The sequence below is a fragment of the Epinephelus lanceolatus genome, chromosome 3, assembly GCF_041903045.1.
Source record: "Epinephelus lanceolatus isolate andai-2023 chromosome 3, ASM4190304v1, whole genome shotgun sequence".
Taxonomy (NCBI): domain Eukaryota; kingdom Metazoa; phylum Chordata; class Actinopteri; order Perciformes; family Serranidae; genus Epinephelus; species Epinephelus lanceolatus.
In genome coordinates, this window is record NC_135736.1 from 22,319,649 (window position 1) to 22,345,748 (window position 26,100).

At 40.3% G+C, this 26,100-nt stretch overlaps 1 protein-coding gene across 1 annotated transcript in view; it reads left to right on the plus strand.

The window, feature by feature from the left end:
• Positions 1-501: 501 nt before the first annotated feature.
• LOC117254739 (noelin-2-like) overlaps positions 502-26,100 on the plus strand; it is a 39,214-nt gene continuing 13,615 nt past the window's right edge. Inside the window, exons 1-3 of the mRNA XM_033623135.2 lie at positions 502-1,114; positions 14,964-15,113; positions 20,334-20,489. Of these exons, the coding sequence (XP_033479026.2) occupies positions 971-1,114; positions 14,964-15,113; positions 20,334-20,489 (450 nt within the window). The 5' untranslated portion in view covers positions 502-970. The remainder of the gene's footprint in view (positions 1,115-14,963; positions 15,114-20,333; positions 20,490-26,100) is intronic.

The window sequence follows — 26,100 nt, forward strand, 5'->3', positions numbered from 1 at the left end:
TGCACCAGATTGCAATCCACATGAAGCACAAATGCACACTCTAACACACACACAGGCACACACAGAGACCAGGGGGAGAGGTCAATCCAGAGCATTGTGCTTTCATGTAGGCGTTTGCATTTAATCAATATAAAGGAAAATAGGAGCAAACAGAGAGGAAAAGAAAGACATGTGTACGCTGCAACAAAGATGAAAAGGGGAAATTAGGGGTCCGAAAAAATAAGATGAAAAGGAAAAGAAGTGTGGGTAGGAAAGTAGACAACAAAAGAACAGGATAAATGTTTAAAAGGTTTTTGTTATCTTAATTCATATTTTATATTATGTGCTCGTTCATTTAGGGAATATTGTTCAAGAGGAGAATGTGCTCGTTTGATGAAGAAGTTGAAAGAATAGATGAGAGCGTGAGTGAGAGGGAGAGATGCAGGAGTGCGTCTGAGAGGGAGAGCGACAGAGAGAGAGAGAGAGAGAGAGAGAGAGAGAGAGGGTGGAGGGAGGGAGGGAGGGAGAGGCAGAGAGTTAGTGGATAAATGAGAGAGCAGCGCTGGCTCAGCCACAGCATCTTACTGCCAGGCGAAGGAAGGAGTCCAGGAAACACACACACACACAGAGATCAGTAGGACCTAACCAGCTGTTTCCAGGAACATCTCCTGCAGCCTGAGCTGAGCGTTGGATGTTTGGACTTGATGCATCATCACATGGAGGCATCTGGAGCAGCTTGTGCTCCAGGATTTATTCTCTAACCTGTGGCAGTGTAGGAGCGCAGACTTCAGCAGTGGGACGATCCCGGCTGTGGTTTTTTGGATTCTAGAGCTGAGAACTCATGAGCATGTACACAACATTTTACCTGTAGCGTCATGTTGTGTGCCCTCTGTTTTTTAGCATGACTGCTGTCAACAGTTTAGACTGTGTGTAAGAGCCATCCAGAGTTTCTGTTTGTGTGTGTGTTGTGTGTGAATGTGTGTGTGTCAGGATGAGTGTTCCCATGTTGAAGATCGGTGCGGTGCTCAGCACCATGGCTATGGTAACTAACTGGATGTCCCAGACTCTGCCGTCGCTGGTCGGACTCAATGGAACCGTCATTTCCTCTGAAGGCACACATGAGCGAATCGTCAGTGTATGTATTCTGTATATACACACTTTACACAATCACACTGTATGAATTTTATCCAAAACAAAAATGTGCTTTTTTTGTCACCAGAAGTTCATCTGTCACATTCTTTAAAATATGTAGGAGTCAGATATAATAGTGCAGAATTTTTTTGTTGTCGAGGAGCAGCTGTAGTTATCTTGTGTTCTTTCAGTGTACACTTGCATGCTTCAATCAGCTGTTCCCTACACATCAGCACCCACTCTCTGTATATGCTGTGACTGCATGAGCCCTCTAATGTGACATTTAATTTGATTAGAGAAATTGTTGCTTCTGAATTGCAGCAAAACACTCAGACAATCTACAATTACAGAGACAAGGAGTCAAATTCAGGGATCAACACATTCAGGAACGTTTAGCCCACATGCAGCAGATATTTGATCTGTTCACTGGTGCAGAAAATAGAGCAAAGACGGAAAAGAAACAAAAAGGAAAATACGCTTAGAGGAACAGATTTAGAACAACATCTGAAAAAAAGAGCACAGCATGTCGCCACTATGAAGAATAAATAGCACTAATAAATAAATAAATAAATGAATAAATAATATTTTCTGTTTATGACTCATAAACAACACATGTACAGTATGCACCAACTCACACACACACACACACACACACACACACACACACACACACACTCACACACTCACACACACACATGCACACACTCACACACACACACACACACACACACACACACTCACACACAAGCAAGCAAGCAAGCAGAGGGGTAATAGGATTGCTCCCTCTGACTTACTGGGGTGATATTTCTCCTGGGGAAGGCTGACTCACCCATGGGACAGCCAGCGATTTGTTGCCCTAGCAACACCCTGGCAACCCTCGACATGTAGATGCTGGACCACTGCACATACAGGTCTCTTTAGTGTGTATAGAAGGTGTGTGTGTGTGTGTGTGTGTGTGTGTTTGTGTTTATGTGCGCGCTTGGACTTTGCATGATTTAGCTTTCTGGCTGGAGAAGCACCTCACAGCTGCTTTGTGGCAGCACTTTGCAAGTTCAGCAAAGTGCATGCAGTCTCATGCAAGAGGACGCCTACACACAAACACAGACACACTCGCAAAAACACAAACACACACAAGAAGTGGCTGAGAACAGATGGAGATGTTAGAACTGCAGGCTCGCTACTTCATGCTATGCCAGGAGATGATAGACAGGACATTTCTGAAGTCTTTAGCTGCTGTAGAGCTGTAAATCAGTTGTGAATCATGTGAACACACATATATATATATATATATATATATATATATCTATATATATATATATACATATATACATATATACAACATATATACATTGTGAGCTAGATCAGAGGCTGCCAACGTTTTTTGTCTGATGTTCCCTCACAGCTCTGTCAGAGGAGCTCACTCCTTTACCGTCACCACTGTCATGTTCAAAACTGGGTGTTATTTAACACTACTAATTGTATAACAGTGGAATTGTTACTTTTTCATGCAGTGGAAATGTCAGTGTTTAGGTTTGTTTGGTTAAGTTGTATCTTTTACTTTTAGCAATCTCTTTCAACCATTTATCCCTTACTTTTAGCTTTTTCAAATGTTTATTTATAAGTGCTTGCTATCGATGGTATTTTAATAATGAATCCATCACTTTTCATTGAATATTTTACCTGTGTATTCATTCATTTTGGCGAACTGTTACAAAGTCGAATGCACAACCGTAAGCTAACTATTTCAACTATTTATCCATTAGCTAAATATATCAACCAATTATCCATTAAGTTTAGCACATTTATCTATTACGTACAGCTCTATTGTGACCATTTATACAATACTTTTAGCCATTTTATCCATTAAGGCTGTTACACACCACAGCCATGGTGAATTAACAACACTTCGCGTGCAGATACTTTGCTTTAAAAATACGTGAACCGGCAGTGATGCAATTTTCAACGTCTGTTCCTCACAGCTTGATTGGTTGATGCTTTTATTTGTTATAAGAGCTCAGAAGAGTCGACCTAATTCAGAAAAAAATATGTTTTTTTCCCACCGTGTAATATGTATTCTGTGTGAAAGCGCTCATAACAAATACAGGCCTTTAATTCAGTTCTTTAAGCAATTTATTTTAAGGTTTATCCATTATGGTTAGCTCTCTGTTGTGACCATTTATCCATTACTTTTAATCAAATGTTTAGACGTCTTTGCATGCTTGCCATCTAACTAGTTTTCACGTACTCTCATTTGCACTACGTAGTATCTAGGTGTTACAGTTGACACAATATGTAAATATATTTTTAAACTGTTTTTTGAATTAGTTGACCTACTCCCTAATCGTTGCCTTTACCCTCTGGCAGAGGTACCCCCTCAGATGCAAGTACCCCTCGTTGATGGCAACATTAGACATTCAGATTTTTGTGTGTAAAATACGCCCTTACACTCTTTTGTCCTATCTCGACTGCCTCTGCCTCTATCTGTTGAATTCTTGCAGGAATTTAGTTCTGTTAGCTATCTACTCTGCCTCTCTATTTGCACTGATCATAATCAGCTGAGCTGCCTGAGTAGATTTTTATCATTTTTCCCTTGTGTGAAATGAGCCCTTAGGTGCCGTATGTCCTCCTCTGTTTAATTACATTGAACAGTAGGCACAAACGATGCTTAAATTCTCATCCCAGCCACGTCCTCCTGTTTGAAACCCCCCCCTACCCCCGTCAGCTCCATTGTAAATGGGACTTCAAGGTTACCACACCAAACCCAGCTGATTGATTTATCAGATGTTTCCCTCTAGGCCTCCGCCTCCCCCTCACGTACCTCCTCTCACGTCTCCATCTTTCTGGCTTCCTCCTCTGTCGTTATTCTTTTTCAGGGTTTGTAGGGCAGCTTCTCAGCCAGATTACTGTGACAGGCTGGTGTGTGTCAGGTTGAGCTCAGCCATGCCTTTACATTGTTCTTAAATATTAACACTTGTGTAAGTAGGTCAAACTGAAGACCTAGTTAAACCTCACCAAAATGAGCTCATGATTTCATGTGTTCCCTGATTTAATGCGTTGTGAATTGGGTCCAACGTTTAGACCTCAGGGAACAATTGCTGTCACCTCAGCACTACCTAATGAGGTCCCAAATAACCCAAAAAAACTTAAAAAAAGAAACGTGTTATATAACAACTTCGGGGGTATTTTAGAAATATTGATGAACGTACGTGTCTTGTTGTGTGCCGTGAGCCTTGAAAATCACATCAACAAATGCATATTGTTCCCATTAAAAGCCTGTTTGCACTGTTCTTGCAACTGAATGAATAGTGAAATTTAACCACAACTACCTCATACTACCACTATACCTAATGTTGCAATTTAAAAAACACTGAATTTATAGCATTGAAATATTTTCATTTGAAAGACATCTATCTCTATTCACGTGCTCTGAATTTAAAGTAGTGCAGATTTAAAAAAAGCTGCAAAACAACTCTGACATATATCACCCTTTAGGTTCATATGACGCACATGCAACTTATTTAGACATCCAGCAGATATGGAGCAATAATGACATTCAACCGAAGTTGTGCCTCCTGGTAAATTTAAGTTCAATATTCACCCTCCTTTTTGCTGAACCGGATCTCACTCTGAAGTTGTCGAAATCCAGCGCTTGGGCAGTGACTTGCAGCGTCAGAGACCAACGAAAAAAAGGCGTCCTTCAACGTCAGCATGATATGTGGCCAGTTGCCATTATAGTTTAACGTCAGGGGGAAACGTGGTGGAGCAAGCACAAAAGTCAAGACAGCCAAAGTCGGAGTAGGGCAGGCGGGAGAGGTGGTGGATGGGTCCAACAAACACCGACCTTCACCCAAGACAGTGGTGTTCATGCCCCGTAAGATTCTCGAGCCAAACACGGTTCTTTTTTCCTAAACTTAACCACGTGCTTTTGTTGCCGAAACCCAACCATGTGTGTTTGTTGTTGAAGGAAAAAAAGCATCAATTTGTGATGTTTGTTGTACTGACGTAATGCGTTTATTTTGAAAGAGACTGTATGTAAACGTTAATTTCCTGTGAAAACGAGAGTGTATTTTGAAAGAAGACAATGCATGTAACAGGCAGAACTTGGCATGGTGTCCGAGAATGTAAACAACACCCAACACCCAGGGTATGTGGACGTGGAAAGTTCATGACCAAATGTCAATATGTGATGAGGTCGGAGTGAGAATGTGTTGTTTTGCTCTGTTTGTGGTCTCCACCAGCTCCTGATGGAAATATCTGGCTCTTACGTGCTAAATGCTCCACAGTGTTCACCAGCTTTGGTTGCTAACTTTGTCTTTCAGCTATTTGATGCTGCACAGGTGGAGTACAGTTTAGTATTATCACTAGCGACATGTTGGCCACCAACAAGTCGGCTCTGTGAGCCAGCTCCTTTTTTAAGTTAACATTTGAACACACCTTTTTTTTTCATGTCCCATCAGAGCGCACATTTACTGTAAATCACTACAAAAGAAATACATGACAATGACCAAAAAAGAGTTATAAACAGAACAGAAATATTATGTTTCATATTATATCATACAAAATACATTGAAATATGTGTCTGTATAAGGTTATGTAATTATTTTTTATACCATACCATTTCATTAGTAGTGCTATTTTTGCATAAGGACAGCTATTGTTTTTTTTTTTTTTTTTAAACTTTGTTTTTTATTTTATTTTCAATTTTGTTGACAATCACAACTGGTGATAAACAAGAATACAGAAGGGCATCTCCAACATGTGTGGTTTTTCTTCTCAGTTCTTTCCAATTAGTCCAGTTAATTGTTGGTATCACTTTCCATGTAGGTGGTCCATTTCCTCCAGTTTTTGTCAAATATATGTCCCTTGAGTTTTAGTTGGTAAGTCAACTTTTCCATTGAGTGAATATCCAGGATGATCTCAAACCATTGCTCCTTTTTCAGTATTTCCACTTTGTACCAGTTCCTAGTTATAGCCTTTTTGCTGGCAATAAGTAAAATTTTAACCAGATACCTGTCTTCTTTTTGCACAGCTTGATCAATTTTTCCCAGGTACATGACAACAGTTATTTGGGATATCATAATCCAATATGTCCTTAATAGTTGTATTTACAATATTCCAAAAAGGTTTTAATTTACAGCAGCACCAGAAGACGTGTATGGTTGCCCTCTTGGTTACCACAGAGCCTCCAGCATAGTTGTTGGGTCTTTAATTGTCTGCTCTTGATCTGAGGTGTTATGAAGAACCTAGTGAGGTTCTTCCAACCATATTCCCTCCATGTCTGTGAGCTGGTGGTAGTGCATTCTGTCATTCACATTTCGTACTAATCATCCTCCAAAATGTCAATATCTAACTCTGATTCCCATTTGCTTTTGAGGTATAGTGTTGAGTTTTCTCTATCATCCTGGAGGGCTTTATAAAAGGCTGAGATGACCCTAGATTTACTCTGATGATATGCATCCACTATAATTTGGATAATGCCATTCAATTCAGTTTTAGAATCAGTTCTAATCTCTTTCATAACGTAATCTCGAATTTGTAAATATCTGAAAAAATCTTGTTTTTCTAATCCAAATTTCTCTTTTAATTCTTGAAAACTCATACACTTCCCCTGTTTAAAAATGGTGCAGAGGGTAATTCCTTTCTCTGTCCATTGTTTAAACCTTGAGTTAAATCTGTAACTTCCATTTCCATATCTTTCCACCTCGCTTCATACTCAGGTATGCACCAACATGCTACAGGTCTCAGCTGTGTTGCATAAAAATATTCTTGCAAATTTGGCAAGGACATTCCACCCCTACTCCTTGCGAGTTGAAGAGTTTTATATCTTGTTCTGGGTTTTTTGCCGTTCCAAATGAACCTTGATATGCTTTTGTCCCAGGAGATAAATTTGTTTTGAGGTATCATTATTGGTAAAGATTGAAGGACAGCTATTCTTGACATATGTCAATATGACCAAATATTTTAATGTAACACACATGTGTAATAATGTTTGATGCTTTGAATCTGATCCAAATTGTACCCTATCATTATCCAAGTAATTATTTTGCAAATAAACCCAGTAACCCCTGCACCCTAAATCAAATTAAAAAAGAAGGTTGAGCCATTATTCTGGCTCTCAGAAAGAAACAGAGCTCCAAAGAGCCCTAATTCCCATCACTACTTATCACTGAAAACAGCTGCCTCTTGCAGGTGAAAACAATGCTATGACAACGGTGAGAGTCGGGAGATGATTCTCTCTGGATACATCACTGCGAGCGACCACTTTCACGTACAGGAAGTAATTTAATCAGTCGTTTTGATACCCTTGATGTGCAAGTTTGATTTTTACAGCTTGAATCTTTAAGGTTCAGCAACAACATAAATTAGTTTAGTTCCAGTCAGATTTTAATTTCAACATTATATAATAATAATCAAAGAAAACAATGAGGTATTTAGTTGCTTCTCAAATTAGTTACTTTATAATTTGCTCCCATATTATTCAGTGATCTTTTTTTCTGGATATAAATGTTGCACTAAACCAAAACCAAAATTATATGCTTAATAAGTTGAATGTTAAAGTTTTGAATAAAATCAGAAAACATTTTTATGAAAAGGCAACAGCTAAAGTAAGAGTGAAGTCATGCTTTGATATGAGTAGAAATCATTTTTTTGTACAGATTTCTGTGAGCTCTGGGGAGCCGGTGACTTTTTGCCAGAGAGAACAGCAGCTCCGGCTGTGGCTGCAGAGGGTGGAAACTCTCCAGTTCTGCTGCGAGCTTTCCTGGACACAGGCATGTGGGAGATGTCACAGCCGATTTTAGCTGCAAATGAGAAATATCTAATTTAGACACAGATGTCTGTGGTGCAGTCAAGTACAATAAAGTGCAAAGAGCATGCACTCTCCTTTTTAACATTAATGGACACTTAAATCACAATATGTGTCCAGTCGAGAGCTCCTGAAATTCCGCCGAGATTTACCAGCAAGATAGAATTAGACAGAAACATTTTTAAAGGAAAATATTTGTCCACCCTTCTAACGACAGCCTGACCTGAATAACATCCTGAGTTTCTAAGCAAATATGTGTTAGAAAATACACAAAAGAAACTGCTTCAGCAGTATGACTCATTGGGTCCTTTTGAAAAACACTTTTCACACGAAATAACTATAATACAGTAAACACAAAAACATAAAACACTTCACAAGGTCTGTGAAATATAGCTTTAGCAGTCACTTCATTTTGTTTTAAAGAGGCACACAATGACTTAGACCCTTTTTAATGTTAAATTATTCTCTTTTCATTGGCACCTTCATATCAAAATACAGACATTTTAAAACTGATTCCTGTACATGTCTCTTATATACACTGTACTCCTATACTGATACTGTGCTCCTTGAACACATACTGTGTACGAGTTGTAAACAGCCTGAAGGGAGAGGTCCTGAGGGATGTGATACAGGGCAAAATATTCCACAACACTGTTGCCAGTGCTCATGGAGCTTGTGGTGTTTGCACATGATAGAAGCATATTTAATGAATATACACCCAGGGAGGAATTTCATGGCGGCTATGGCGGCCATGGCCCCTCTTTCTGGCCTTGATGCCTTTTTGAAAATCGTATGCCCATCAGCCACTGTGGCCTCTCCTGTTTTTTTCTTTCTTTCCCCACCCTGCCTCCCAGTCAAATCCGCCTCAGCAACAGAATGTTAGTACATGTGCTTGATTGGTCAACAGTTGTGTGCGTTTGGAAAAAGTCACTCCAAGAGTCAGATCACACTGTGTCACAAACTGGACTGCTGGAATATAGCATGTGGCTGTTCAGAGTGCCATGCCGTGGGAGCAGCAGAGCATAGTCTGCGCACACTGGAGACAGAGCAGCAGAGCGCCCATGCAGTGAATGTGAGACTTAACCGTTCGATAATTCATATAGAAATAGCCCACTCTATCTCTTTGAACAACAGTGCTCTCATTTTTGTGCAGAGCATCAGATTGAATTTTAATCAACACGTGGTCTGAGCAATAAGAATGCAAGCATGAAAGAGCTCTCGTTTTGAAGTTTCTGAGGGGCTGATCGGTGCTGTGCAGGTGCAGGTTTCAACAAAGATGAGAAAGGAGCGAGATGGCTCACTCGTTAGCTATTTCAGTCATAAACTCTGGAATACTGATCAAGTGTTATTTAAAGGAGAAATTTGCCACATTTTAAGTGGATATGCAATCAGTGTTGATGGTAAATGCAGTCAGTTGAAACAATAAATTCCTCTGTGCATGCTGTATTTCCTGTCATTGCAGTGCCACCATGCACCAGGATGCACTGCGCCCAAGCTCCTGATGCTCAACCTCGAAATACTCCTCAAACCTGTCCAGCAGGTGGAGGTGGGCGCCTCAAACAGGGCTCTGTTTTAAGGAAGAAAAGGCATTTGAAATAACTGACTTTACTATTCGACTTGAGCACCAGGAAAAAATGACATAAATTCAATAACACAGTGTTATCAACAACAAACATGCCTTACTGTATAGTACTCGAAAGCAGTTTATCACCACCACAGCCAAAAGCTATTACTTTGTCAGCTGAAACACAGTGTTAGGTGACAGAAATAATCACTCAATGATCATCTGCCGTCTCAGCCTGCTGGCTTTGGTTGTTTTTCCAGTTTATCTTTGTGATCCTGAAGAAGGTCTTTAGTGATTTTTCAACTGGCCACGGTTAACCCAGTCCACTGTTCCAAAAATCATTGACTCTGGTTTGGTCGAAATAAATCCTTAATTCAGTGAGTAAGATGTGAAATGCTCCACACTGTATTTCCCTGCTGTCTCTCAGACGGCGATGCAGCAGCTCTTGGTCACTTATCGGAGGCAGAAGCAAAATAAAATGACCAAAGAAAAGTGATGTACTCAAAATACTCTCTTTATCAAATAGTCCAACCATAGTCTCCAGCACACTTTTGTCCTAATGAGAAGTAAAACTTACATGCATAGCAACACACACATGGGCTCTCTCTGGTTTGTAAATGGTGACAGCCTCCAGAAAAACACTTTCCACACTGACATTCAGTGCAGCAGAATGATTCAGTTTCTTTTGGTGTCAGGAGGCCATTTAGCAAAGGCACCACTGGTCGCTGTTTGCTCTCTGCAGTTTGGGTTCTGGAGGGTCCCACCAGCAATATATCAATATTTTGTTGATATTGTGGTGTGAGACTAGATAGTATCATCTTACTGTATACTGTATTTGGATATCATCATACAGTATCATAAGTGTAGTCTTTTTCTGGTTTTAAAGGCTGCATTACAGTAAAGTGATGCAATTTTCTGATCTTACCACATTGTGCTAGCTGTACAATTATTTGCCTTTACCCACTTAGTCATTATATCCACATTGCTGGTTATTATTTATATAAATTCTAATCAAAATATTTTATGAAAGCATCAATAATCCACCCTACAATATCGTTGCAATAGCAATATTGAGGTATTTGGTAAAAATGTTGTGTGATTTAATTTTTCCATATCGTCCAATCCTACTTAACAGCCTCCATAATGACATACAATAATGTATTTATACATCTTACTATATAATGACGAAAACTCTGTCTGTGGGTGTATCTGTGTGTGTGTCTGTCCCACATTTTTCTCCTCACTGACTTGGTCAATCCATGTGAAATTTGGCACAGTGGTAGAGGGTCATGGGAGGATGCGAATGAAGCAATATTACATCAATTGGCCAAAGGGGGGCGCTATAGCAACTGATTGAAATTGCAAACTTTGAATGGGCATATCTCATGCCCCGTATGTCGTAGAGACATGAAACTTTGCACAGAGATGCCTCTCCTCATGAGGAACACATTTGCCTCAAGAACCCATAACTTCCGGTTATATAGATTTTCCGCCATTTTGAATTTTTTGAAAAACACTTCAAATCGATCTCTTCCTAGGAAGTTTGACCAATCTGCATGAAACTCGGTGAACATAATCTAGGGACCAATATCTGAAGTTCCCTCTTGGCAAAAAATGGAAAACTTACTAAAACTGAGCTTCTATAAGGCAATGAATATTGCGGAGGGCGTGGCTCATCACATAAAGGTGTATAACATCTCAAGGGTTTCACTGATCACCACGCAACTTTGTAGGCATATGACCACACATAATCTGAGGGGACCCCTCCATTATTGACCCCATCAAACAAAATGGGGGCGCTAAAGAGCTAATTTCTTATCTAGGCCTAACCGCCATATCGATTTTTACTAAACTTGGTAAATATGTAGAATAGGACGCCTCAAGGTGACTGGAGAAATTTAACTCTAATTGGCAACTGGGTGGCGCTATAACAACAGAAAAATGCTTAAAAATGGCTAAAATGCGCCCGATCGCTGTGGCTCCCCCTGTGGCCCAATGTTTTGAGGTTTTTTTTCTAATTTTTGGTATGACTAAGTCATGGTATGGTATGCTGTACATAATCACGGAAACTGTCAGTGTGTCATTCTGTCAGTCAGTCCTTCTGTCTATCCCACGTTTTTCTACTCACTGACGTGGTCAATCTATGTGAAACTGCACATAGGCATTGAGGATTGGCATAGGTAGAAGGTGACAAAGCTACCAATGGGTATGGACTAGTTTATTTTTAAAAAAAAAAGCAGACATACTGAACTTTTATTTGATTATTTGATCTTTATCTTAGTTTGTTCAAAGTTTTTTTAAATATATTTGGAATATGGATATGTGTAGAATGCGGGAGAAAACCTGAGGACCAGGAGAAAACCCACACAGACACAGGAGGACATTTAAACTCCACACAGAAGCAGGAGGAGGTGTCTCTGTGTGGCTGCAGTGCTAATCACTGAGCCACTGTGCTGCCCTAAATTTAGCTAGGTTAAAGGGTAGGGGGTTAGGTTGAGGAAGGAAGGGTGGAGGGGAGAATGGAGGAAGGGTGGGTAGAAGGAGGGGGTAAGGGAGATGAAGGCAGGAGGGGAGGATGAAGGGATGAATGGGGAGGAAAAGGAAGCTATTGTGGTCCAACTGGTGCAGAACAACATGCAGCCTCCTCCACCTTGTTGTTGTGCTTGTGCATCCTATACAGAATATAATTCTTCCTCTTCTTCTTCATCTTCTCCTCGTTTTCTTTATTTTTCATCTCAGCCTTCTCCTCCTTTTCCTTCTTCTCATACATTTGCTTTTTGTTTTCTCCATCTCTGTCTGTCTTGTCACATTTTTTGTGAAGCAAACAAACAGTTGCTTTCAGACCTTCTTCTCTCCATCTAGTTGCATATTCTCTCCCTCACTATGCTTAAGGTCCGTCTCCCAGCTCTGTGGTTTCTCAACCATGAGATAAAGGAGTTCACCTACTGTGCTCCACAGCTGGTTTTAGAGGTCAGTGTACTTCTAAGAGAGATGATCCCTCTCCCTCATGAGATGTAGGATTCTAGTGTCCGTCTGGATGATCAGCCCCTCCAACTGTCTCAGTTTCTTTTTGTATTCAATCTGCAGCTTCTGGCACTCAGATGTCACCATTAACACTTGGTTGTTTGTTTCTCTGTCTCAAACCTTGCTACCATCTCGTTGTACTCAACTTGCTCAAGTGCTGGGCAGCATCCATTATCTCCTCCTGGAATTGGAGACTTTTCTTGAGCTGGGAGATTTCTGTCTCATGCTTTGTGATGGTCTCCTGGCTCTTTTTGTATTTGTCTTTGAACTCCCTTTTCCTGATCTCTAGAAGCTCCTGCAGACTGCTTATTCTCAGTTTACTGTTGCCAATCGTGTAGGCAAAGACTCTCCCTTCCCTTCAGTGGTTCTCTCTTAAAAGCCACCAGGCCTTGTATCTCCCTTTTCATGTGGTAGATCTGCTTGTGAGCACGATCATCGTCCGCTTGGAGATGGAGGAAGCTTGGGGGAGGTGGCAGGCAGCCCTGATGACTGCCAATTACCTTTCAGATTGAGGGGAAATGGATTTATTTCAAACAAACAACAAAATAAAATGTGTGATGCTTTTAGGCAGCCCCTCATGACTGAAAGCTTCCTTTCTTCTGTCATGGCTGATTTCTTTTTCAAACACTGATGTAATTTGTGACGTAAGTTCTGCTGAGTTTGTTTTTTCACAGTTTATACACACCGCTCTGGTATATATTGGTATTCTGCAAAGATTTAAGACAATCTATCTTTAAATACACACTCAATTTTTGAATTTAATTTTACTTAATCGCTTTACGACCCAGCCAGTACCCGTGCTTTAGATCTTGGGCACTTTAGTGCACGTTCAAACATCACCAGGCAATAAGGAAGTCAGTCCCATGTCTGAACAACATGCAACAGAGTACACTTCACCCACACTTGATGTGCACTTCCCAGCATACATAAGAGACGTATTTAGAGCCAAGTGTATCCCACAATGCACCACTCAAGCACCAGTCAAGCTGCTAGTGAAGAGGAAGTTGTAGTCCAATCACTACAGCTGAGCTATGTCATACATGTTAATGCAGCAATAATATTGATCCTAAAACATCGTATATGGTAGTTAAACACTAACAGGGAACATTAACTGCAGAGAGAGTACTTTTACTTTTCATACTCTAAGTACATTTTGTGAGAATCATTGTATATACTTTTACTACATGAGGTTTTGAATGCAGGACTTTAACATGTAGCAGAGTATTTTTACAGTGTGGTATTTGTACTTTTACTGTAGTAAAAAAAGGAAATACGTCTTCCATCACTGCTGACAAGCACACTCCAACAATAGCAATGTTTTGACGTGAGGACAACTTTGCATTTTGCATTTTCACAGCATTCTTGTTTGCTCTTCTTTTTTGTCCTCTGGGTTTATTTTTCTGACAGCACAGGTCATGAATGTGGACTTAAGTGTGTCTGACTCAGATCTTTGCATATTTGAAAGTGATCCCTATTTTTATAATCTAAGAGATTGCTGGAAACCTTTGCATACCAAAAAACAAAAATAGTTGAATGTCTCGACAAGCACTGATTAGACTGCCATGACCCTTGGTTCAGACATGTCTTGTCCACCTCTGAATGAATTGCAACAACTGTTGCCATCCAGTGCTATCATCAGGCCAGGGTTTTAAGTTGTCCAATATTTTGGTTGATGGTAAAATAACTAACAACATTCCCGTCAGCCTATCAACTATGCATAGGGTTAATACTGCATCTAAACTTAAAATTATTAATAAGTCTTAATCATAACATTCTGAAAAGAATTTTTCATCTGAGAAAAATTGTGTTTTTATTTCCCTGGAAGTATTACACTGTTTATTATAAACACATTAACGCTTTTAGAAATGGACTCCTCTATTTAAGTGAAATTAAAATTGCATTTTGTAATGGCCTTGATTTTAGTTTTTATTAATCAAATCAATCTTTTTTAGAGGTAGTGGGGGACAAAAATAGGATTTTAAAAAGTGTTAACCAGTAGAAATGGCAAGCTTAGCAATCATATTACACAAGGTATATTTAAACAAGTAATGATCATTTTGTGTAATAGTAATATCATGATTTTTTTCTCAGATATTCAGATAATTGTCTTGTCTATAGGATGTCAAAAATGACCATTAAGTCGCTTTTATGTATATACCAGGACTCAATATCACAAATTGAGTCCATGGTGACTTCACATCCCTTGCTTTGTCCAATAACTAGTCCATCACCCAAACATGTTTTATTTGAATTTATTTATTTCAAATAAACAAAAGTACCCAAAGGTCATGTTTATTCTCAAAAAATGTGAGCAACTGACAAAATAAACACACACAGACAAAAACAAAACAGCAAAATCCCATAATTTAAAATGGGTTTTATTGACCCTCTCTGTTGAATCCACAGCAGACACGGTATTCCCACAGTGACTTCATTAACGCAGAGCTTGTTTGTGTGCAGGGTTTGTACCCAGGCTCAGAGGAGGGCTGGCAGGTGTACAGCACGGCCTCAGATCCTGACGGCAGGTGTGTTTGCACGGTGGTCGCTCCGGCACGAAACCTCTGCAAACGAGACCCTCGGAGTCGACAACTACGCCTGCTGACTGAACAGGTGTGTGTGGGTGTGTGTATTTGTTTTTGTTTTTGTTTGTCTCTTGACTCTGAGTGCATCCCTGCATGTTTCAGTGGTCAGCATTGCGATGCAACACAGGGGAAAGGCAGCGTACTGGAATGAAATATTCACTGGACTGTCTCTTTGTTTTGACACTTGCAGAAACACACATGAACAGACACACACACACACCCAGGTTTCACTGACAGATGTATCCCCGATACATCAGTAGCTGTATCCTCTAAAGACTCCCAGTCATTCAACATGCCAAAAGATTTTAAACTCAAAGGAAACACTGACAGATGGGTGGGAAAGAAATACTTTGTTCTATATTGCAGAGTGCAGCTCTGTAAGGGTATTTGTATGCTTGAATGTCTATGTGTTCATACATATGTGTGTATATGTGTGTGTTTATGTGAGGATATGCATCTGGCTGCGTAAGCACATTTCTCTCAATGTATATGTGCGCCCTGAGAGAAATAAAAGTGATTTGTGACAGAAGTTGATGAATTATTGAACACCATCAGGCCAGCAAACATTTCCCAGAGCATGCTGTACTGCAAGGCGCACACTTCAGGAAATATACATCCTGCATTCTCACCAAAATACAAGTGAACCACGGCGCACTAACGATAACATCACGAGGGTTATTTTCATTCGCTGCTGGTGTTGCATCCTGTACTTTCCTCACACAAAAAGAGTAAGAAAAAAGATGAACACTATCTGAAATAACTTCTTCTCCTCGCTCCTCGCTCTGTTCCTGTTGGGAGGCTTCTGTATTTATGAATCTTAATTAGCTCAGCGTGTCTCTGGAAGTGACACCTAGATCCTGCTGTGAGTGTGAATGTGTGTGTGTGTATGCATGTGTGTGTTTATGCGTGTTGTGCTCAGATTTTTCCGCTTGTCTCCGGCCTCTCTAGCATGTGTTCGGTGGGAGATGTGTGGGTGGGTTTTTGCCTGAGTGTTTGTTTGTTTGTTTGCATATCGCTTCTGGATATCTGGGTCATTTTTTATAATGGATTTTCTTTTTTTCATGCTTGTTTTTCCATTCAATATCAAAAGAGATTTGAAGTATCTGGTAGCATTTTCAGGATGGTTAATGAGAAGAGCGTGGGAGTGTTTGTTTCTTTAGAGCAGAACAGACTCTAGGTGAGAATCTCATGTTTTAAATGGATCTAATGAGAAGCTTCTTCAAAGAGAAATATGATCCGTGTGACTTTGCATTATGTTGTTGAGCCACAGTGGCAGCAACATTAAAGGTCTGGTTCACCTCAAACACAGACTGCACGTAACCCAAAACACACTTTCTCACACCTCTGTTGGTTTTATTTGTCCGGTTTTGACTCATCTGTCCCTGAGATTTCTGCCACCTCCTCTTTAAAACTGTGAAGGGAGGAATTTTGCCTGTGGGGCTCACAGCTTTACAAGATTTCATCAAAAATTCAGTAGCAATATGACTTTCCTGAATCAGATTACTGTGAAATTTTGAACACACATTTGTGCTCCCAAAAGGATGAACCCTAATCAGGGTTTACACATTCATGGAAAACCTGGAAAAGTCATGGAAATGAAAATTAGCAGTTTCTTGGTCTGGAGAGGTTTTGGAAAAATAAATAAACCCAGAGAGTTTAGGAAAAGTCATGGACAGTATACACAGTATATATACTGTGTAGACAGTGTTAATGTTCAGGCAGATCAGTCATGTCACTTGATGTTATGTTGTTCTGTATATAGGTAACGTCAGATTCCAACTTGAGTCGGTGCTTTCATGTAGTAAATTCATGTAATGCCAGAAAAAGAGCCAATTTATTTTTGTCTGGCTTTACTTGGACAAGTATAAGGCGTGGCTCGAGAAAGACCAGGACCCGGGCATGCAAAATGTGTACTGTGTAGTTTAACGTTTAACATGACGAACATGGGAGAGGCAGTGCTGGCTAGCCATGCTAAAGGAGCTAACGTTGAGCACCAGGCTGCTTCTGTGCGTTGTTTTTACCCTGGTGACCAGCATGACAACCACTGCTGCAGTGATTCCCTCTCATCCGCCATCAAACTAGCCCTAACTGCAGAGGTACGATGAGTGCTAAATTAATCCCTGAGGGGAAATGCAATTTTTCTCACTCTATTGTCATATACACACACAGGCTGGAAATGTATTTCACATGCACAAACACATGTTTGAGCATGTGAAATACACTACACATGCATTTAATAGAGAGATGTCAGAGCAAGAGGGCTGCCTACAGGCCCTGAGCAGTTGGGGATTCAGTGCCTAGCTCAAGGTCCAGGAGGCACACTGGCACCTCTCCAACTACCAATCCACACTTGAACTTTAGCTCCCAAACCAAGTCCCTGTGCCCCTTAAAATCCTGGCAGCGGTCCCGAAGTGACTGGAGCCTTAATCCAGCGCCTTAGACCGCTTGGCCACGCTACCTCTGAGTCACTCTTTTCAAAGTTTCCTGACAGCCAGAAAGCTACTAGCATATGAACCCTGCCAAATGACTGAGTTGATCCCTTCTTCTTTACTTAAGATGTTTTTAGTTCATTATTTCATTCATTCATTCATTCATTATTTTGTTCATTATTAATTCATCACTATTGGATGGATTGCTGTGAAATTATTGAAATTGAGATATTTAATGTCCCCAGGGATTAGATACTAATAACTTTGATGATCCCTTCCATTTCATCCACCATCAGGTCAAAATTTTAATTTGTACAATGCTGTCCTTTGCATTTAGGGCTTATGAGAAAACGTTTGCATGCTAACAGGCCAAACTGAGATGGTGAACATTATACCTGCTCAACATCAGCATGTTAGCATTAAGCTCAAAGGTAGGCTGCTGACACTCACTCTTTTTAAATAAATAACAGTCAAAATTGTCACAGTGACACAGTAATCAAACTCACTTAGGCCTTTTTCATATTGGGTACAAATGATTCATACAGTGCCCATGTACTATCACCCCCACTTCCACTCCCCCACTGTTTAGCTTTCACATTAGTAATGTTGATGCGAGTACACTTGCATCATCATCGAGGTACAATTTTTGTTATGCTACAGTGTAGAAAAGGGTGCCACAGACGGATACTGCTGCCCGGGGTGCTGTCATCAGTGGGGTCCATGGAAGCAGTGGCAAAGTTGCTCCTGGCCAAAGGAGGAGCCGCTGCTGTCTGATGCCAAGCTGTCTGCCTCCCGCTGGCGCTTTGACTGCAAGTCGGATTTGGAAGTGAAGCCAGATCTACGGTCTATCCGTGGTGGGCTGCACTGTTGTCCAATACAGACAATAGCTTCGACTTTATAGCTATTAAATTAAATAATTAATTATCAAATTAGTATTTAATCCAGCAAGTTATGTTGCTTAAGTTATTACCAATCCGTTTTGACTGTAGCTGGAGTTACCTTACAAACAAGTCAGTTCCCTGGGACTTCTGGGAAAGTGTGTTTCTGCTCCAAAAGATAATGGGCCCTATTTAGATGGTCTAAAGCGGACGGCAGAGGGCGCATATGAGTCATTGCTATTTAGATGCAGGCACAGTTGTCATTTTCACGCCCTGCGTCCTCGTCGTCTAACTAGCAAATGAACTTGCCCTTCTCTGGGTGTGTTGGTCTAAAAATGAGAAGTGGTCAGGCGCAGTCATGGTGCGTTGCTAGTTAGATGACGTAACAAGCAAATGCGCCAGTGACCAACAAAAACCTGGTCTAAAGTCAACGGCGCAGTATTTCGCTGTTAAACAAGTTAGTAATATGCGTCTCTAGGCGGGTGCACAACGCGCGTGCACTCTGCTCAGACACACATGAAGCAGCCACACATATGCAAAAGATAACAAAGAAAAATATGATTACAATGTGAAAGGTTATTATTGTGCACATTAAAATATTTATCAGAAACACGTCTTAATGGTCAGTCATTAATCAGAATGATCTAATCGCCGTAATAATGATCATCATAATTTGTAATAATGACAAATGAAATTGTGAAATTATCTGACCGATCAATCATTTTTTTGATTGAAAACCAAAGCCCACACATTGCATTTATTTTAACATGTTATACTAGGCTACATTATATACTAGGCTACATTATATTATATTATTATATTGTTATCTGAGTGTAGAGAGGACACACATGCAAATAAGAGGCAGAACACAGCTCTAGGAAACATGTGAAAACAATTAACAAATGTGGGTGGGGGAGAAAACGCTGAACAGGTCCTAGCTGCAGGATCAGCACCTTGGGGAGCTCCACGGCAGTCCTGACAGCTGTGCTCTGTTATATGATGAAAACAGGTTTGAATAATATTCCACAGATATTTGGTAAGATCTTTCTTGTATTAGTGATCCCACGCCTGCTTTACCTTAGGGAGCTTGGGTGCCTGTCTGCTGTCCCCGTAGATCTGGTTCTGACGGGCCTTCACCTCCCGCACGTCTCCTCAGCTGTAAAACGCTCACTCTTTCCAGTTGGTAGGTCTGCCATCTAACTAGCTCTCCACCATGCGCTCCAATCGCACCTCTTTTAAAGGGAATGAGAGGTGACACTCTAAAAATGCGCTGTCTAACTAGCAAGTGACTGGGACACGCCCATGTGCTGCACGCCTGGCGCTTCGCGTTTTAGACCATCTAAATAGGGCCCAATGTCTTCCTTTTGAGAAAAATGTTAATACTTAATCCACACAAAAAGCAAATTATTATAGAAATTATTCAAAACTGAAACAAAAAAATATCTGAAGAATGAATTGTCACTCAGAGTACAGTGAATTAACTGAAGAAATGGGGACGATGTTTCTAGATAGACACAGAGTTTCTCATTAGTAAGGACTGTGCCGCACATGAAAACATGTTTAATTCTGTTGTAATGGGGTGGAAGCAGATATCTCACAGATGGATATCTCCCGAGCAGATCAAACTATCTAGATAGGTAAGAAAATGTGTAATGTGCAATTTGTGTGAACTAACCCTTTAAATATTAAATGACATCAGCACATAGCCATATTGAACAACAACAGGTGTTTGGAAACAAATAACAGGTGGCAGTGATCAATCCACAGCCAAAACCAATCATAAGCATTTCTGGCCTTGCAGGATACTAACAGTAATTACTCATCATATCAACTGTGCGTGTTGTGTGTGTGCGTGTTTGTGTGTGTGTGTGTGTGCGTGTGTGTGTGTGTGTGTGTGTGTGTGTGTGTGTGTGTGTGTGTGTGTGTGTGTGCGCACGCCAGGTTCAGAATGTGAGTCAGTCTATGGAGGTGGTAGACCTGCGAACATCCAGAGACCTGCAGTATGTCCGAGACTCTGAGCCGCTGCTGAGAGGAGTGGACGGACGTTTACACACTTACGTCGCCAACCCCCGCACTCTGACGGCTAAGGGCCTGCAGGTAAACACACACACACACACACACACACACACACACACACACACACAGAGTCAGACACCCAGACACACAGTGTAAGATGGTCGCTGTAGGGAACACATAACCTTTGGTGTGAAAACATTGATTTCACGCATGCCAAGCTGAAGTTTCCTGCCTGCACTCAGACACGCGAGCATCTTTCATGAAGGGGACAAAATTTGTCTTGAAGCCGTCAATTCACTGGCTTCATGTCCGCTGTGTAAAAGTGTCACATAGCTTTGTACAGAAGGTGCCAGCAAAACTGCAGCATCACTGCACACATTAAGACTTTGAGCTGTCCAAAAAAAAAAAAATCTGTCAAGAATGAGTCTCACATTTAAATATTAATGATGATATTTACATAATATTTACACACATGAGCAGAGGGAGTTTATGTAAAACATTCGGTTTGGTGTCAGTGCTTTAAACTTGCAGGAGAGAAGATAAGATTACCTGCCTGAATAAGTATTGCCTTTTATTGAGGGAAATTTAAATGTATTGCACCTCTTAAATTAGGACTACTAATCTCATCAGTGTGTATTTTCTGCCATGATGCCGCTGGCAGGCATCTATGCCAACAACAAACCAGGAGGCAATTGGAAGATTATCTCAAGAGCTATAGAGAATGAAAGGCTGTGGATCTGAGGAGTGAGAGCTGAATGATCCAAACAGTTAAATCAGCTGTGACACCGCTGGTTTAATGTCTGCAGTTGGCTGCTCAGGACTCCTAATGACACTTAACTAAAAGGTAGTAAAACACTGTGAACTGTCTTCACCTGCGTGTAACTTTCCCAATAAGCATTGATTTGGAGCTTTGTGTCTTGTTGGACTCCATTGTATAAAAGGGGGCTAAATTTGGGTCAAAGCAAAAGTTTTTTTTTAGATATCTAGGTCACATGTAGTAGTTGTTTCAACAGCATTTCAATGACTTCAGTCTGTAGTGAGGACATGTCTCACATTTAAGTAGTCATTTTCAACCAAGCTTATTTATATTTAAATATGATATATTATTTAAACTAGATGTCTCAGTGTCTTTTGATGTGCACTAAATCAGGGCGCACTGGGTCACTAAAACATTTTTTTGCAGAACGTTACACACAATAGATTTTTTGGCAATGAGAACAACACAATAAGAGCTTCATGATGCCGTCAGACCAAAGTTCACTCACAATGCCCTTCAGTGAGGAAGGAGGCAAACGCTTTTACTTCCACACTAGAATTGATTCATGATTCGTTCACCTTAGACTTCAATGTGATTGAAATAACATGAGATGGTAATAAATCTTAATAATATAAACTTAATCAGTAAGTATTGATCATTTGTATCCTTAAATGCAAGGACAGTGATGGAAGGTAATAAAGATAAAGATTTGACATTGTATATTTCACAACTTGCTTGTTTTGCCAACTCCTGCAGTACCCCATACTATTCCTTAGTGTTTTTTTCCCCACAGTTTATAAGTGAATTCACAGTGAGGGTACCCTGCCCTCTAGGGGTGGGGGAAATAACCAATTTCTAAATGAGGATGTGGACGATTCGGCACTGAATCACAAATGTCAATAATCGATTATCTTAATGTTTATTAATAACCTGATGTTGACGGAATAAAAGAGGCAGTCAACAGCGTGGACACGCCAGAGTTAACTTGTAATTCATCTTCACAAAAGGCAGCGGTTGCAAGATGTTTGAATTTAATGTTTAAATGATTATATTTGTGAGGTGAACCTGATATATATTGAGAATAGTTTTTCAGCATGAACCAGAGACTAACGTTAACGGAGAGGAGCAGCGATCAGCATGTAAACAAACAAGATCAGCTGAACAACTTTCACTGCAGCATTAACCAACTTAAACCAACTCTGTGGGGAGAAAAATCTGTTCGGTCTGTTTCACCTCAAAAACCCTGCACCCAATCCACTCAGCATGCTGGCTTTTCCCAGAGCGAATGTGCAGCAGAGAGGCTGCTCTCCACTGCTGGAGACATTAAAGCAACACAGTGGATGACCTGCCTCCCCCTCATTTTACTGTAAGGTGCTTTCAAATTAATTAATCAATGCAGTTAACTTTTTAAAATAAAAAGGCTGCAGACTATTTATTATTTAACAGCTGGTGAATTTCATGCTACAGAATGGAAGCATTTTGGCTTTAAGATTGAATGGAAAAAGGACCTGCCAAAGACCCAGATAGTATGCAAGTAAATGTATCTGCTTATTTAATTATGGATCACTACAAATACAGTATGCTATTTTTTAAAAGTAGTAAGTAGTCATACAGTGAGAAAAAGAAATCACGTATAGAAATCAATAATCTGATGCACTGAGATGCATCATTAATCGTTTTATAATCTAATCATAGCCCTCTGAATTGTTATTGAATTGAATCATGAGGTCCCTAGAGATTCCCACCCCTACTACTTTTAGTCTCAGTCATATTATACTGAATAATATAAATATATATACATATAGTGTAAGGGATAATGCTCGACAGTGTCTTCATTGTCAGTTATTAACAGATAATGCAAAGGGGTGAACTGTCCGACACACAGCAGAGGGATGAGTTGAATAGCAGGTGGGATGTGAAATGATTGCTTAAATCCAGAGGGGCAGTGCAGTACCTGCAGCGTGTGTTACAGTCTCCGTCCTGTGGTGATGAAGCACTGAAGACTACACTCAATGTTGGAAATTAATTGTAAACAGAGAATTTGACTGCCTCCCTTATTCATATTTGTTACAGGCTGATACTAAAATGTAGGTGGCGCATTTATTTAGAACTGTGAACAGAACAGTCTCACTGGAGCTATTTAGTAGGTGTCAGACAGTCAGAATGCCAATCAGAACGGAGTAATCCACCCCCATGACCAAAGGGCAGCCCCCTCACTCTGAGATCTCTCCACTTTGTGCATGTATAGGTCCTGTTTGTGCATGTGTGTGTCTTTCAGACCTGTGTGTAATTGACAAGCAAGAGTGAAAACATTGAACTTCCCCTCAGGGGGATTAATAAAATGAATAAACCTAAACTTAAACATGTATGTACGGTAAATATGAAGCTACAACCACTACCAATTAGCTTAGCTTAAAGATGGACCTTGTAAATGGACCTGCACTTGTACAGTGCCTTTCTAGTCATCTGACCACTCAAAGTGCTTTTTACACTGCGACTCACATTGACCCATTCACACACACATTCACACACTGCTGGCCAAGGCTGTCATACAAGGTGCCACCTGTTCCTCAGTTTTTAGCACACTCACACACTCCTGATGAAAGGCCATCTGGAGCAATTTGTGGTTCAGTATCTTGCTTAAGGATACTTCGACTTCGGGGATGGAGCTGCTGATCTTGTGATTAGTGGACGACCCACTCTACTTTCTAAGCCACAGCCGCCCCTGCCATGAAACAGGGGGAAACAGCTAGCCTGGGTTTGTCCAAAGCCCCTATAAAGTTCACTAATTGACACGTTATATCTCATTTGTTTAATCCGTATGAAAGTAAAGTTTAAAATAATTGTCTCTAGATTGTGTAAAGCTCTGTTTTATGCTAAAAATGTGAACACCTTGTATAACAAAGAAAAGTTATAAGAAAAGAATTGGGCTCTCTGAGGAGGCCTGGAGGGATACTTGCAGTTTTCATCTACCTCTATGGATTGGAGAGAACGTTGTTGGAATAATATTATAAGATATTTTAGGAACCCACAGCAGGAAGAATACAAAAATACAAGTTTGTCATGCTGGAGACAATGTGGCTCAATGGATGTAAACCATGTTCATATATTCTGGGACTGCCCCGCACTGAGGTGGTACTGGAAGGGCATCCACAAAACATTAAGCACTGTGTTTAAGACTCTGATATCCTAGAACTTGGAAACTCTTTATCTGGGTCACATTATGTTTTTGAATCAGAGGAGGGATACAAAGCTGCTGCAGGCCCTTTTGGCGGCAAATAAAACATCAATCACAAGAAAATGGCTAAACCCAGTACCACCTACTTGGGAAGATTGTTGCAGAATAATTTTAGAAGCATTTAAAATGAAAAAGTTGACCTTCTCTCAGAGGAGAAGAAAAAATTCTATCAAATCTGAAATAAATGGATTGAATTTATAACCCCAGCTGCTGCTATGACTACACTACTATTTCATCTTTCTCTCCGCTTCTCGATAGGATCAGTAGAAATGTAAGTGTCAGTAGTTCTAGTGTATTTGATTTAATATGTATATTTTTTTTAACAAAAGCAAAATACAACTAGTCTGTAAATTGTGCTACTTCTGCCACACAGGCAATTATTGAAAGTATTTTTTGTATCATTTTGTATATCTGTTGTTTTATAAACCACAAGTAAAAAAGAAATGAAAAAGAAATGAATAAAGTAACAAATAAACAGTTCACTGTTTCACAGGGGGTTATTTGCCGGTCTGTGACTTGGCCAAGGGCAGTAACTTACTGGAGACTCCACTGGTTGCCTGGCAACTGTTAAACTAACCGCTTGCTGACCTTATCTACATATTTACCGTACGCGTGATTCTTGCCTTTTCTGTGAGATATCGAATAAGCGTTCTTTCCTAAAATATGAGACTATTCCTTTAAAAATACCAAACAGCAAACATAACACACATGAATTTAAAAATATAATGGGGAGCTCATTAATCCAACATTTTAAAATAATATATCAATATATAAAGGCTTGAAATGCTGCATGAACTGGACAGAGCCTCCATAGGAGGTCCACAAAAAACACAAGCAAACATGCACACACACACTACCCTGACTTTCCCAAATACAGAGCATTTCCGCCTCCCCATAAATCCATTTTGCCTTTCATCTTTTGCCGAGCATCTTCTTAACAACATCACGGGGCTCTAGGGTCTGTTTTTAAGTTTTTATGCAGTTAGTTTATGTGTGTATGTGTGTATGTGTGTGTGCGTGCACGCTTGTTGCTCCTTGGGGGTTTTCACAGTCATAAGCCTTTGCCTTTGCACTGAGAGGCAGAACTGGTGAATATTTATGCGATGTGCAGCTACAGTAAGTTTATCAATAACTAAACAGTATTTTCATCCCTTGGGGTGAAGGGAACAAGGGAGATGGAGAAAGAGAGGTCAAACAGAGAGATTAGGATGGACTGGTAGATGGAGGACTTGAGAGGAGATGGAGGAGAAAAGGGGAAAGAAATAGAGAGAAAGAGATGGCTTATTTCAAATTACCATTTTTGCCTGTGGGAGGGAGGGATGAGAGGAACGAGCGAAGTAAAGTAAGAGGGGAGGTAAAGGTTAGGCAGGGAGAGGGGGAGAGATAAAAGAGTGAGACAGGAGGGGAGAGATTAGAGAGAGATTAAGATGAAGGAGGACACACGGCAGGGGAAGGATTAGCCAGGTAAAGTGTTTACTATCTAACAGGCCATGACATTTTCAGCATTTTGTCAAGATTGGTTTTAATGCATATTAATGAACGTACATTTATATGCAAATTACAATGCCAATACAAATCAGTGAGGATGGAGTGGCCAAATTTAAGGCCGACCCAGGCAATCACAAAACATCCACACTGTTCTCCTGTGACATAAAAAATAATGGTTCCAAAAAAGACTCGGAAAATGTTTTGAAGTG